Source organism: Acartia tonsa, chromosome 2 (genome assembly GCF_053477335.1).
Source record: "Acartia tonsa isolate MP-2025a chromosome 2, ASM5347733v1, whole genome shotgun sequence".
Lineage (NCBI taxonomy): Eukaryota > Metazoa > Arthropoda > Copepoda > Calanoida > Acartiidae > Acartia > Acartia tonsa.
Genome location: NC_137261.1, coordinates 13,767,507 through 13,783,640, shown reverse-complemented (window position 1 = coordinate 13,783,640; position 16,134 = coordinate 13,767,507). Strand labels below are relative to the sequence as shown.

Genomic DNA, 16,134 nt, shown 5'->3' with positions numbered 1-16,134 from the left:
TTAACTTATTTTTTCAGCAAATTGTGTTTCTTCTTTTCAAAAAATGCACAAATTAAATAAAACTTGAAAATTTCATTAAATAAAAGGAAATGTCTTACATAATATTTTATTAAAAAACAAGGAAAGAAAAAGTAAATTGATAGATAATATTAATTTTGTGGAGGTTAACACTCAGCATTTAATAAAACTCCTAGCTCATAATCAGATGGGTTAGTTGTTACTTTTATTGGTGATTTAACAACTCAAAAAGACAATAGATTTTTGTAGTAATAGGAATATATGGATAATGGAAAGAAAACGAAGTAGCGGGTTTCATCGTATTTTCACAGTAGCAGGGGCTAGAAATAGGAGAAAAGCTACTGTGAAAATACGATGAAAACCACTACTTTGTTTTGTAATCGAATATAATGTTTGTACATGACACTGTATTTTATTAATTGCTAATTAATTTTTATTATGTTGATATCTGAATTTTTCACATGCCAGGGCTAGTTTTCTTATGTTTTGCAGACAATCTGCAGCTGCCTCCTAAAAATTCATAAATTAAAATTTGGATCATTGAAAAAAAACGAAGTAATGGGTTTCGTCCTATTTTCACAGTAGCTTTTGATAGGTTAATTTAGGTAAATGTTAATTATTGCCCTGCATGATTAGGAAATTCGGAGTTATATCCCTCCACAGGGGCTAAACCTAGGAGAAAAGCTACTGTGAAAATACGACAAAACCCGCAACTTCGTTTGTTTTTCCAAATATTCTACTCTAAGGTTTTGTAAGTCCTATTATGTATTTATAAATAATCTTTTTCTTAAAATCGAATATGAATATGAGAGTAATTTCTTTAAATTTGCAATGAGATCATCAAAAGAAATATTTTTATTATGATATACTTCTCATCAACTTTATTAATAAAAAGAAAAGTAAAAGAATAAAAAGTATTTGATAGTAGAGTATTATTAATTCAAGTGATTTATTCTAAAGAGAATTCCCCTTTGTATTAATACTTTTTTTACAAAGTGAATGGTAACTTTCGCAATATTCCGGAAAATTGTGAGCAAGCATTAAGTCAAATGCGCTTATTAAGTCTAACTGTTCTTAATATTGACCAAACGCATGGTATAATTAAATGCATATTTAAAAACAGTTTGATCTAAACAGCGCATTTGACTGGAATCTTACTCACAACGTTAATTGTTTTGTGAATTTCAGGATATTCATGAGTAAAATTGAACATTAAATTAATTATTCTAAACTCTTTATTTAATTGCATAAAACGTTGCATTTTAGTTTTGATTTCACAATAGTTTTTACAAAAAAAGTACTTTATTTTAACAAATATTTCATGCCATCATCAAAGGGGAAAATATGAAATTATTGATTAAAAATTTAATTTTTAGCTCAAAATATGCAGATTTTATAGTAAAATTACGTTGCAAATTATGTTAAATTTTATAAAATAAATAGATAGAATTGCTGTACATTTTTATTTACATTTCAAACCGGTTTTTAAATCTTCAAACTCCTATAAAAGCACAGGTTCTTAGAAGTAAAATTGTAGTCTGATAAGTAAAGTCCTCAAGGTAACAAGTAATTAGAGGCAATCAGCTATCACATTCTACTTTGGTTAGGTAAGTCCTTTTAATTATAAGGCATGGAACCCAAAGTATTGTTTATGATTATTGTTCATTTACCCCAGAACATTTGATATAAATCCAAAAGCTTTACTAGTTTTTATTGTACTGCTTTAGATTATTCTTTACTTTAAGCTTATTTCTTTATCTTAATAAGCATTTTATCAACCTTATACATTTATTTCTTTATATGTATTTTGGTTGAGTATATCAAAAGTAGTATTTGATATACTCAATCTTTTGCTACTAATTCTAGATATTTAGGTACAATTTTGTAGTTGCTGATTTTAGCTACAGCTTACTTTGAGTTAGGATATCTAGATGATACATTCACACCTATTTCTCACCTGGAAGGACTCATTTTAGGGTAAGAATAGTTTTGTTATTTGTGTATTATTTTGATTATTGTTACAAGTATAGGTTTAAATCAAGTTCAATAGTATTTAGCCAAGTTAAGTAACAAAATTAAATCTTGCAAATAATCTTTATTTCTTAGTTTTGAATGTTTAATTTCAGTCATTTGAAATTGTTTAAGTGAATTTGTTTATTATCTGTTATTGTTTTTCATATTTATTACCATTTCTTTTGCCTTTAGCGAATTAAGTGTTAATAAATTTGTCTAAACTGACCAAGCTATATTTGCTTGATTCACTTAACTAAGTAATTATAATTAATATATTTAATATTTCAGAAAAACTGCGTCTGACTATTAAACCTAATGTTTCTACCTAGTGATTTATATAATTTCTAAATGTTTAATATGTTTTGTAAAACTTTAATATTGTAAATAAATTAGTTGAATTAATCTTGTAGTTATTTGATGCAAATATTAATATGTGGTTTATTTTAATTTAATCTTTAAGCCCCTTGTCAAAATCTCCAAAACATTTTTCCTAAAACAAAGTCACCCCTGGAAAAAATTTTCTTTTTTGTTTCAAAGATTAAATTAAATTTACTTGCATTTAATATTAACATCATTAACTAACAGGATGTCAGCTAATAATTCAATATTAAGTAAACTTTTGAGTTCAGGTCCAAAATCTGTAGAAGATGTTAATATATTTTCTACTATTCACCTTCTTACGATTAAAAATCTTCAAAGTCTATATCAAGCTGATCAACTTAAGTTTTTGAACTACATGAAAATAAAATGCAAAAAGTATAAGAACAAAATTAATTCATCAGATTCTGTCCCATCAATTTTATTGGAGTGCCAAAGAAAAGAAGTTCTTATGATTGGTTGTAATCTTTCATTAATGGCTAATTTCATCCATTCCTGCTCTGGTTTAGCAGATTGTTTAGTAAATGCTATGTTGACAGTGGAATCTGAAATTAGACATTTACATTGTTTGAGTAATGAAATCTCTGATGGACTTAGAAAGAAGATGGAAGAAAGTGGATATGTTTCTGTTGATGACAATGTAACCATCAATGGAATTGCTGTTAGTAGTAAGGAAATTACTACAGAAAGTGAGGTACTTGAAGATCTGTTCAAGAAACCTACAACTCAAATTATTTCAAGAAGAGTAATTCATCAGGACGTAATGAACACTGATGTTGATAGCACTTATTTCAAGGATTCTTTACTTGTTCCTTTGATAGGTATTGATAATACAAGAGTTATTGATATTTGTAATCAATCTTCTAACAATGAATCACTTGTTAGTTTATTTACTTCAGGTATTGAGTGTTTAGTACCAACACCTTTAATTTGTGTTGAATCAAGTTCAAGCTATCCAGGAGGAATGAAACCTGAAATTAAAAGCATTATAGATTCAAGCAAAAAGTACTCGTGTTGTGCAATTTCAAAACCTGTTAATGATGGCTACTATGGATCTAGCACAGATGGTTCTGATGAAAATTTAGATGATACAATGATCAATAATCTTATTGATTTAGATACTGATACTTCAAGCATAAAGGACAATGGTTTTGGCTTCTGTAAATCTGTGTTAGCTGATTCAAGTTTTAAAAATGATTCTGATGAAATTACAAGTTCTTGGGAAGAATATTTTAAAGTAAACCCTTTAATTATGGAGAAGTCGTCTGATTTTTTTCCTGGAAGTTTGGATGAGGATCCTTTGGATTCCAAGAAGAATGAAGAATGGACAAATGATTCAGGATTTTTTACTGATCAAGATAGTAAAGATGATAGTATTACTAGTATGATTAATGAAGATTCAATTAATGTTTCAAAAATAAAGTCTGTTGAGAATGACAATACTGATCAACAGCAACAATGTTCAAGTGTTCATATGATTTGCAGAACACGGTTGGAAAAACAGTTCAATGAAAACTGTAATGATTTTCTTTTTTGTCAAGCAAAAAGAATTAAGATCTTAACAAACTGTCTTGATTGCTTTAAGAGTTCACCTTTTAATGAACTTGTTGAATCAAGGAATGATATAATTTCTATTCTTGATGACATTTCTGTAACTCTTCAATTCCTAGAAGAGGTTGATTTTTCCAATGATGACATTAAGCAACAGCTGATTGAAATTGAAAACAAGTTTTGCTTTCTTGAGTGCCAATACAAACTCCTTATTGATGTCAAACTTACTGATACAGATGATAAAGTTTCTGCAAGTATTAGCAATGTGTCTGGTGATAATTCCTATGGAATAGATGAGGATGGTGATGCACAAGACTCTGATTCCTGTTATTCTGATGCTACTGATGTTTATTTTGGAAAGGATCTAAATGGTTATTATCAATTAATTCTTGATAATTCAATTTTTAATTTCAACCTTAATCAGTGTTGCATTAGAAGCAACCAATGTTGTAACTTTTTTGATTTCCCCATCACTGATATATCTTTTATTCAAGAGGAAGATATGTCTAAAACTCAAACGAATTTTTCAAGAGAAGAAGATTATTGCAACAATCCCATGATGATTGTACAGAAGAAAGAACTGAATGATTTTTGTTTCCTTCAAGATGATGAAGTCAAACATCCTACTGCTTGTGATGTTATTGATCATATTGTTAGTTTTACAAATTACAATGCTAACAGATTATTTTATGTCAACCCTGCTGAAGATTCTGATGAGAATGAATCTGCTGAATCAAGAAATGATTTCCTACAGAATGAATCTATTTATAGGACTGTTCTTGTTGATATTACAATAAATAATGAAACTAAAGATGCTTTCAATGTTCAAGCTTTAGTTGATAATCAAGAACAGAGGCCATTGTTGGAAATGCTTACAAATCAAATTCTTCAACCAAATGATTTGATAAGTTCAAATATTGATATTACAGATTTACAAGATTTTGTGTTAATTCCAATGAAGATTAAATTTGATGATTTTCAAACTGATTCTAATCATGTTGCTACAAGCTCTACTATCAAGGATTACAATTCTAATATCTTACAAATTTTATTTGCAGATAATGATGAAGCTGCTATTATGAAAGTCAACACAGCTGTTGATAAACTTATTCATCCAGTAAACATTGAGGATAAATTTACTTTGTCTGTCCAATCTACAGATCAAGAAACTGATTTTGCCAATTTTAACTCTTGGTATAGTTATTTCCAGGAGAATCCTATTCATCTAACCAATGAAGGTTCAGATCTTATAACAGATGTTCAAATCAAAACTTCAAATTCACATTCTATGAAATCTGTTGATAAACTTGTTGAGCCTGTTGATGAAACTACAGATATTGCTGAAGAAAATTATGTTAATCAATACTTGACCAATGATCATATCAAATGTGTTACCAAATTCTTTGCACACAACCTAAGGTATGTTTCTGTTATGGACTTTGAAGATGTCTCAGAAACCAAATCTGATCATGATAGCAAGATGATTATTTGCTACATACCTATTCTGGCAATCCCACATCCTACTGATACCCCACCACCTAATCTTGTGGTATGCTTTATCTTGATGGATGGAATTGATAAAGCAAATTGATAATGCTGATGAAACACAGGCACAATTTATTTAATTTTGAATACTAGATACTCAAATTTTTCCAATGATAAAAATTATTTCCTAAGAGTAAATTCTTGTCTATAAGATTCAGCAGGTATATCTTTTATTATTACAAACTTTACTAATAAGAAGACCAATACAATGTTTCCCTTCAATCTTTTATACAGCAAAAGAGATCATGCTTACATTTTTGTTCATCCTGCTAATAACAAGTCTAATAAAGATTTAAGGTATATTGAGACAGGAACTGATTATGTTGAGTCTTTGCAAGTTACTGTTGATGAAACGATTGGTGGATCTTGTACAAAACTGGTAATTAATCATACACCAGAACCAACTGATAAACCACCACCTTAAGGTCTTGATAACTTTGTAATTATCAAAGTTTAAGCTCTTGCTGAAAGTGTTGCAAATGATTAAATTGATATAATGAAAAAACTAAATGATCACTTTAAATTTCATTTGTTGAACCATTATATTATTGTGTAAAATCTATCTTTAGATTTAGCAAAGCATTTCTTTTAAAGCTGCTGCAATTCAAACTTTGCTGCATCCAAGATCATTTAATTATCTTTTCATAAAGCATTTAAAGATCATTTAATCTTTATTAATGAAATTTTTTATGTCAAATGAGATTTTAGCTGATTAAATTTATCATTTGTTACTCTCTGTATTTTGAATTGTACATTATATTACTTTATTTGTATTATATATTCTTAATTATAAGTAATATAAACATCTCTGATTTTTGTATTCCAGTCACTTGACTTTTATTTTTGCTTATATTGAAAATATTTTGATTTATTGAAAATAGTTTGAATTTTTTGAAGATACATGAGAATCAATTTCTCTAAAATAAGATTGGATGTATCTTACAAAAGTTTGGTTATTCTCCTTGTATCCTTAGTATATTATGTTTCTTATTTGTATTGTACAGAAGATTGGTCTAACAAATTTTTAATGGCCTTTAGCCAAAATACTAACAAATTTTAAAGGCCTTTAGCCTAAACACTAACAAATATGTTTATGGCCTTTAGCCTGAACACTAACAAGGTGAAGGGTAAGCCAATCTTTTAGTGGTCTTTAGCCGCATATATTGATATTGTATCTATTCAATACCTTTAGTGTTGACATTTTGTATTTTATATGTTTAATGTATTACAGAATTGAGATGTACCAACATTTGTAGATGCTGGTTTGTTCTGGTCACTAGATTGATTCACATTAAGAGCATGTTAAATTGTGTTTATCTCAGATTATTCTGTTTAAATATTGTTTTGGTATTAGTACCATCAATATCTATGTTTCCAGTAATTGTATTTATACTTACATTATCTTATTTAAGAGATTTCTGATACCAAATTTTACTTTTAATTTATCTAATTTTTTGAGAAATGTTTGCAAAATTTTAATTTTTACAAAAATGATTTTTAATTCGCTTACATTTATTCTTCATTGTTTTGATCAAATTGAGATTTTAACCAATGATCTAATGCTTGCATTGGTAGTTTGTCTGATCATTTGATTTTTAAACTATTCTTCAATATATTCATGAAATTATAACTGAAAGTTTAAAGTTATCCTCTAAAGAGTTGATTTTTTTTATGTTTTTGATGTTTAATAATTCATTCAAGATGCTAATATACAGAGGTAATAAAAAGTGTAAAAATCTGACAAATCAATCGTCTAATACGTAATTAAGTATATTTAAAACAAATTGAGTTTAAGAAGACAAATCAAACTGATACTGTTTAGTCTTGGCCATAATTCAATACTCCAGGAATTATCTATTTATATAAGCTAAACATGTTCAATTTTTCTCATCTGCTGTTGCCCAGTGTTTTGTGAATTTCAGGATATTCATGAGTAAAATTGAACATTAAATTAATTATTCTAAACTCTTTATTTAATTGCATAAAACGTTGCATTTTAGTTTTGATTTCACAATAGTTTTTACAAAAAAAGTACTTTATTTTAACAAATATTTCATGCCATCATCAAAGGGGAAAATATGAAATTATTGATTAAAAATTTAATTTTTAGCTCAAAATATGCAGATTTTATAGTAAAATTACGTTGCAAATTATGTTAAATTTTATAAAATAAATAGATAGAATTGCTGTACATTTTTATTTACATTTCAAACCGGTTTTTAAATCTTCAAACTCCTATAAAAGCACAGGTTCTTAGAAGTAAAATTGTAGTCTGATAAGTAAAGTCCTCAAGGTAACAAGTAATTAGAGGCAATCAGCTATCACATTCTACTTTGGTTAGGTAAGTCCTTTTAATTATAAGGCATGGAACCCAAAGTATTGTTTATGATTATTGTTCATTTACCCCAGAACATTTGATATAAATCCAAAAGCTTTACTAGTTTTTATTGTACTGCTTTAGATTATTCTTTACTTTAAGCTTATTCCTTTATCTTAATAAGCATTTTATCAACCTTATACATTTATTTCTTTATATGTATTTTGGTTGAGTATATCAAAAGTAGTATTTGATATACTCAATCTTTTGCTACTAATTCTAGATATTTAGGTACAATTTTGTAGTTGCTGATTTTAGCTACAGCTTACTTTGAGTTAGGATATCTAGATGATACATTCACACCTATTTCTCACCTGGAAGGACTCATTTTAGGGTAAGAATAGTTTTGTTATTTGTGTATTATTTTGATTATTGTTACAAGTATAGGTTTAAATCAAGTTCAATAGTATTTAGCCAAGTTAAGTAACAAAATTAAATCTTGCAAATAATCTTTATTTCTTAGTTTTGAATGTTTAATTTCAGTCATTTGAAATTGTTTAAGTGAATTTGTTTATTATCTGTTATTGTTTTTCATATTTATTACCATTTCTTTTGCCTTTAGCGAATTAAGTGTTAATAAATTTGTCTAAACTGACCAAGCTATATTTGCTTGATTCACTTAACTAAGTAATTATAATTAATATATTTAATATTTCAGAAAAACTGCGTCTGACTATTAAACCTAATGTTTCTACCTAGTGATTTATATAATTTCTAAATGTTTAATATGTTTTGTAAAACTTTAATATTGTAAATAAATTAGTTGAATTAATCTTGTAGTTATTTGATGCAAATATTAATATGTGGTTTATTTTAATTTAATCTTTAAGCCCCTTGTCAAAATCTCCAAAACACTTAATATAATTTAATATAAGATTATAAATGTTTCTGTTTTAATCATGGCTTAATTGTCCTTGGTTTTTACCTGAACAGCTTCGTCTTCTGAGCCAATCAGCCTGAGCAAGTGTGGGACCACACTAGACTGGTGCATAGTCACACAATTCCATGGATCCTAAACATAATTAATCATCATGAGCAAGGGTGGGACCACACTAGACTGGTGCATAGTCACACAATTCCATGGATCCTAAACATAATTAATCATCATGAGCAAGTGTGGGACCACACTAGACTGGTGCATAGTCACACAATTCCATGGATCCTAAACATAATTAATCATCAGGAGCAAGGGTGGGACCACACTAGACTGGTGCATAGTCACACAATTCCATGGATCCTAAACATAATTAATCATCATGAGCAAGGGTGGGACCACACTAGACTGGTGCATAGTCACACAATTCCATGGATCCTAAACATAATTAATCATCATGAGCAAGGGTGGGACCACACTAGACTGGTGCATAGTCACACAATTCCATGGATCCTAAACATAATTAATCATCATGAGCAAGGGTGGGACCACACTAGACTGGTGCATAGTCACACAATTCCATGGATTCTAAACATAATTAATCATCATGAGCAAGTGTGGAACCACACTAGACTGGTGCATAGTCACACAATTCCATGGATCCTAAACATAATTAATCATCATGAGCAAGAGTGGGACCACACTAGACTGGTGTATAGTCACACAATTCCATGGATTCTAAAAAAATCAACAAGAATTGATATTTTATCATATTATTTTTTGCAGTAAAAAAACATTGAATTTAAATAAAGAATTATTTGTCCCACTTATAACTAGTTAAGAAACGAAGAACAATCTAAAGCTTAAGTTAATTATGAAATGTAATATTCATTATAATACCCTAAACAAAAGTAATTTTGATCTAAATTTAATGCAGCTTGACATTAATAACGCAGTTGATAGTAGTTCATAAACATTGCTCTGGGAAAAAAATAGGAATTACAAACTTAAACAAGTTTGTTTTTATTATAAAAATAAGAATAATAAAGGTTCTTGATCATATTTCTTTTTATAATCTAATCTAAAAATTTATATATATATATAGGATTTTCCATATTTTCAATTCAGTGTTTCAAATTTTTCTTATGAAAATATAAGTTTTTAATAATATAAATAGTGTATTTCATTAATCCTTGTAAAAAAAACTACTGTTATTATCTTTAAAAATAAAATCTAAATAATGAGTTTTGTTTTGTTTACAGGAATAATTGTTGTTCAAATATAAAGTTAATAAAAAAATCTTTATATTTTGTTTATACTTAAGGTTTAATTTCATTCAAAATTTTGCTTCGATACTTACGATCCTAGTATAATACTTTTCTTGTTATTTATTTTCATTGACCGTTGTCAAAAAGTAGTAAGGTTTTTTTTTCTGAAGCTTAAGATTTCCATAGATACTGAACCGATTGAGTTCTCAATTTAAGAAAAGCTTTACATAGGTCCCAGTATGGTTTTAGGCTATTTTTCTGTCTTATCAAACCAATTTGTTTAGAGAGACCCTTGATGCATGTGGCGCAGAGGCCATTAAATACATATAGTACATGCACAGTTACACCATTGTACAAAAAGTTGCATTTGGTTAGTGGAGCAACATACCCCCATTTCCCCCTGAAAAGTTAAATTATGAAAAAGAAAGATAATAAGTCAATCATATTTTACTTTCTTGGCGCTTCTATTGAACAACCTTTGTTTTTTGGTCCTCTTTTACTTAAAAACTTAAAACGGCTAACTTTACTATTATTTTTTACTACAAAGCAATTGTTATTTTCTATGTATAGCTTTTACTTATATACATATCTGCCCTTGCTTAAAAAAAGGCAAATAAGGGGGGGGGGGGGCTTCAATTTCATTTACCAACAATAAAAGAAATTCCACCAGAAAATGCATTTGATATCTTTAGCTGTGTTGTAGTGGTAAAAGTTGAATAAAAAGTGATGATAAGGCCTGCATAAAAGGTTGCTAGTGAGCTGGATGCCTCACATGGCTGGGGACATGTATTCAATCACAATAAGGCATGCATAAAAGGTTCCTAGTGAGCTGGATGCCTTACATGGCTGGGGACATGTATTTAATCATTATAAGGCATGCATAAAAGGTTGCTAGTGAGCTGGATGCCTTACATGGCTGGGGACATGTATTCAATCATGATAAGGTCTGCATAAAAGGTTGCTAGTGAGCTGGATGCCTTACATGGCTGGGGACATGTATTTAATCATGATAAGGCCTGCATAAAAGGTTGCTATTGCGCTGGATGCCTCACAAGGCTAGGGACAAGCATTCAATTTGAGTGTTCAAATGTTTCAACTACTAATTCTAATTTTCATAAGGGTTAATTATGTGTGTCTTCATTGGGCATGTACATGTCTTATCCCTTTATATCCCTGATTCAATTAGGTAATGTTGGTGTTGATTTAACTTCATTATTTTCAAAGGGGGCAGTTTTTTATGCTTAACCTTGCGGGCTAAAGTAAAATAATAGCAAATAAAAAAAATCTACCCATTCTCCTTATTCCAATTTAATCAAAATAAAGAGGGTTCTATGCTCACTAGAAACTTTGAGGATAATCTCCAGAAGAAAATAAACTAGCTTTTTATTAGTAACGTCATAAAAAAATATTTCTATATCCACCTTTTTTTAAGGGTTTCCTTTCCAACTTCTCCTTTTTTTCAGACGTGTTTTATGACGTCACACATGACACTTTCCGTATCTCCCTTACTTGGTATAACCTCTAGTTTGAAAAATGTTCCATGTTTTGTTTGTTCTGTATTGTAATGCAGGAATCTAAAGGGATAAGACAAAGGCCGATAAATTTATGTACACTTCCAATAATTATACACAAAATTACTCCTTCTGTAATTTACAATTAGTGGTTTAAATGTTTGAACATTCAACTTAGCAAATCAACATATCAAATTCAACGTCCCCAAAGTTGTTAAGCCAAAGAATAAGAAAATGTTATTTAAAACTTTGGGGACTAGAGTAATAAACAGCATAATGTCCCCTCCCTCCCTGACTGTAATGGGACTGGAATAAAGGATGCAAATAAAACAATTTTATGGATATTTAAGAGCAATATTCTTAACAACCAGTACAAATGTAACCAAAAGTACAAATGTGTGAGAAAGAAAACAAATAATGTTACTTGCTACCTCAAAAACGTATTTTGCAACAGTATTTTAAAAAAAAATCAATATGAGCCACTCAAAAAATTCATATAATAAATTAACAGGATGTCTGTTTGTACTAAAGAATCTCGGTAACTGGTGAACCGATACGGTTCTCCTTTACAGGGTAGATTCTCATAGGTCCTGTAAAGGTTCATAACTATTTTTGGAAATGGAACCACCCCTAGAAAAAAAAATGATAGTTCATAAAAAAAAGAGTTAGATTTATAAAAATTAATTTAAACTACTCTTCTTAGAAATATTAACAAGAACGCACACAGTTAAAAAACTCACAGGCTTTAAATAGGTTAAAACATGTAATTAAATATGAATCTTGCCTCTAAAGAATGAAAAAATATCCAGACGGACTAGTGTTGTATAGTTTACACTTTTAACAGTTATAAATCTATCTCAACCGTAACATTTATAAATTAATAACTACTGCTGCTTCATAACGAAATATATTTCAAAGAAAAAAATCTTCATTATCAATCGCATCTCTTGTAGAAGTGAATCAAGCAATATTAGTTTGTGAAATTTAAGATAAATCATATACGGATAGGTTTTCGACCTTAATCAATTTGTTGAACGACAATGCAGATTTTTAGCCGCTTTAAACAGATATTCAATTTAAAGTGTTTTTTCTTTACATTCGAAACTTCAATGCAGGGAAGGGAAGTGTTACCCCTGTGAAAAAAATAGCTATATCCTTATATATAATAAAGTTTTAAACTAAAATTTAAAAAAAAATTACTTTTTCTTTTAAAATCTGAAATAAGAAATTGGGTTATCAAATTCGACTCTCCCCTCCTCAAGTGCTCCTAGAGGCCTCTATGGTGCGAAGCCGCTAGTAGCATATAAAGTAAGAGAATATAAGCGTTATAGGACACATTGTGCGTGTTAAAAACATTACAATGGAAATATAAATTATTTCTTAATTCTAAAGAAAACGCGAAAAACATTATAAATTATTAATACTTTTAAATTGTAACATTTGAAAAATAAAAAGTTTCTCTGTATTTGAAAATTACGATGTTAAATAACAACAATTGAAGAAATGAATATTTATTTATTGCATCGTATTATAAACAGCTTTCTTCGGATACAAATTTTATAAAATACACTTTTATATTCGTAGAAAACTGGGCATATTACGATGCTAGACATAATTTTTCACTATGGCTGAGAACCGGTTCTAATCCAGCGGATATTAATCGGTTTCGAAGCGATACGGGAAAACAAATAAGGGGGAGGGGGATTATGTGTAGTTTTTTTTTCTAGGGCCCGGCTGCCACCTGTAAGCCTCTCATGCAGAGAAATCAATCTTTTACAATTTTAAAAATCCACTGGAAGATTAAACCTGACCCTAATATGGCAATCCCTCTTTTTGGGTTTAAATTGGTGACTTTGTAGCAGCTGATGCGCGGGTGCCGAGCCGCTTTTTTCCTACTTATGCCTATAACTCCTATAAAAAGCATAAAATTTTACCTTAGATAATTGATGTAGGGCGGCTGCAGTGGTTCTATGGACCTCCAGGTCGGAGGAAGTAAGATAGGATACCAGAGGAGCTACGGCTCCGGCCTTACCAAACAGGGCTCGGTTTGACTCCAGCTCACAACAGTTACTTATAGCCTAAATTACAAAGGTTAGATTCCAGCTCACAACAGTTACTTATTGCCTAAATTACAAAGGTTAAATTCCAGCTCACAACAGTTACTTATAGCCTAAATTACAAACAGTTACAACAGTTACTTATAGTCTAAATACAAAATTAACTTCTTCGCTATAATTTTCAAAGCAAAATAGTCTAAACCATACTTAGATATAAGAATGAAATAGCCTGAAACCATCCAGGGACCTATAAGAAACCGATAAATATCAGATGGATTAGAACCGGTTCTCATCCATACGAAAAACAAAACTATTTAGCATTGTATTATATATAGTTTTCTATAAATATCAAATTGTACCATCATAAAATTGAAACCAGTTTTTTAGCCCGTGCCTTAGGCATCTCGGGGCTAAAAGAACTGATTTAATCTAATAATTGTACATTTTATATCCCCGTAAAGCTGTTGATAATACAATGCGAGAAATAACTATTAAAAGGATTTAGATTTTGTGATGTCTCTATAAAAAGATCAACACTGTAGGAAGTCAAACAACTCTTTTATTAATGACATTTTTATTTGATAAAAGCTGAAACATGTAATAAATCTAAAATAGCCTAAATAGTTATGCAAAGAAAGAAGAGAGAGATATCCCACTTTTTGTGAATGTATAATAAAAAATTCAATATTGTAAAAGCTATAAATTTTGCGGTATAGACATTAATGCATAGTATAGGAAATGGAGAAAAGATACGCAAATCTTATATATCTTCTCCTTCGTATGCCTGTGCAATATATCCTTTTTAAAAGCGAAGCTTTTCTTTAAATAGGGTCGGTCCGTACGTATAGCTTTTTTAAATTTATGCATGTTAGATTTTAAACTTTGCATGATGATTCCTGTAGTAGTTAGGTACGATTTAGAAAGAGTAGCAACTCTAGAATCATTACCAGAATGTCCGGGCGTCCATTTTCAACATGTTAATTTTTTTACTTTTTTAACAACAAATTTTTATGTGATCTTATTATCCTATTGATCTGATATTTGGTATATTAATTCCTGGGACAAAAAAAAGTACAATATTATAAGCGAAGCAACTCTATAATCAAGTCCTTAAAATGCAAGTATGTCCATAAACATTATCCTGTATCAAGCATTTTTTTAAACAAATTTGTTTACAATTTTGCTTCGACTCTTATACATTTATATTCTGATTATTGAGTTCTCACACTATACCAGTGTTAATGTCCGTTTGTCCTACCGTGTTAGTGCTTCGCTTTTATGGATGTTGTACGTCATCCTTGTTTGGTAGCCAAGCCACTCTATAACTATATCCTGGCCGTACGTCTATCTTGCTGATTAACAGGGCCGAGATAGGGGACAACCAAAGTTTTAAAACCCATTCATATTTTTTGTTGGCTCAAAAACTTGTGAAATTTGTAGAAGTTTTTCAAACTAATAATTTTAATCTTCAATTATATCTATAATTTTGTTCATCATCATTTAGGATTTATGTCAATTTATCGTTCAAATTTATAGTACATTTTTATATATAGGAAGACGCAAATACGCTTATAAACACGCTTGCAGTAACGAGACTACATAATAAATGCATTAATATATTTAGTATTAGTGCTATATAAAACGCTTCAAAATTACATAGTTTAATAATATTAGAACATGGGTACTAAGGGCAGTCTAAAGCTAAAATTTGGCAGTAATCTTAAGGGATAAGACAATGGCTGATAAATTGATTACGCACAATTTATTCCCTTCTGTAAATTAAAATTAGTGGTTGAACCGTTTGAACACTCAACTTAATGTACCAGCCAATCATAATTAAGTAAAAGTCCCCAAAGTTGATTAGAAAACGATATATATTATAAAACTTTGGTGACTGGAGTAATAAGCAGCCTATTGTCCCCCCCCCCTCTCTCTAAAAATATTTTCAGCTTGTGGTTGCTGCGCTTCTTGTACACACTATTGTTCTTGTTCTCAGTCTTTTTATGGAAAGGATTATGTATATATCTCTGTAATGGTTTCAAGAAAAAGTTTGAAAATTTTTCAGACGTACTTACTTCTTTTAACTTTTATTTATTCTTTAACGCGAAACTTTTCTACATTTTGGGTGTTTACGTTTGTAACAGATAGCGAATACATGATATTAGCAAAGATCTAAAGGGATAAGGCTTGGGCAAACAAGTTGATGTACATCCCCAATGATGATACACAAAATAACCACTTTTATAGAATAAATTTAGTGGTTGAAACGTTTAGACACTCAACTTAAGAAACCAGCCAATCTAAATTAAAGAAAAGTCCCTAATATTGATAAGCTAAAGAATATGAAAACGTTAAAATAGACCTTTGGGGACTAGTGTAATAAACAGCCAAATTTCCCCTTCCCTCCCTGGGTATTTGTGCTTTTATCTGGTCTATTTAGCCATGCTTCTATGGATGTTGACACCCTTGTATTTGAAAGCTTTAACACTTTCTAAAAGGTTCTTTCACAATTTTTTTGAAAAATAAAAAAAATTTTTAACTC

The 16,134-nt window shown here is 29.6% G+C and overlaps 1 protein-coding gene and 2 long non-coding RNA genes across 3 annotated transcripts in view; 2 read left to right on the top strand and 1 right to left on the bottom strand.

Annotated features, from left to right (window-relative positions):
- Window positions 1-258: 258 nt before the first annotated feature.
- The window catches only part of gudu (Armadillo repeat-containing protein gudu), a 76,641-nt gene continuing 60,765 nt past the window's right edge, over window positions 259-16,134 (bottom strand). The window contains exons 23-25 of the mRNA XM_080146730.1: window positions 13,470-13,613; window positions 8,808-8,894; window positions 259-528 (exon numbers count right to left, since the gene is read on the bottom strand). Of these exons, the coding sequence (XP_080002856.1) occupies window positions 445-528; window positions 8,808-8,894; window positions 13,470-13,613 (315 nt within the window). The 3' untranslated portion in view covers window positions 259-444. The remainder of the gene's footprint in view (window positions 529-8,807; window positions 8,895-13,469; window positions 13,614-16,134) is intronic.
- LOC145312718 (uncharacterized) lies at window positions 1,552-1,995 on the top strand. The gene is made up of 2 exons (XR_013877091.1): window positions 1,552-1,625; window positions 1,893-1,995. It is a non-coding gene; the product is annotated as an uncharacterized LOC145312718 (long non-coding RNA).
- LOC145312716 (uncharacterized) lies at window positions 7,773-8,216 on the top strand. Its single transcript, XR_013877090.1, has 2 exons — window positions 7,773-7,846; window positions 8,114-8,216. It is a non-coding gene; the product is annotated as an uncharacterized LOC145312716 (long non-coding RNA).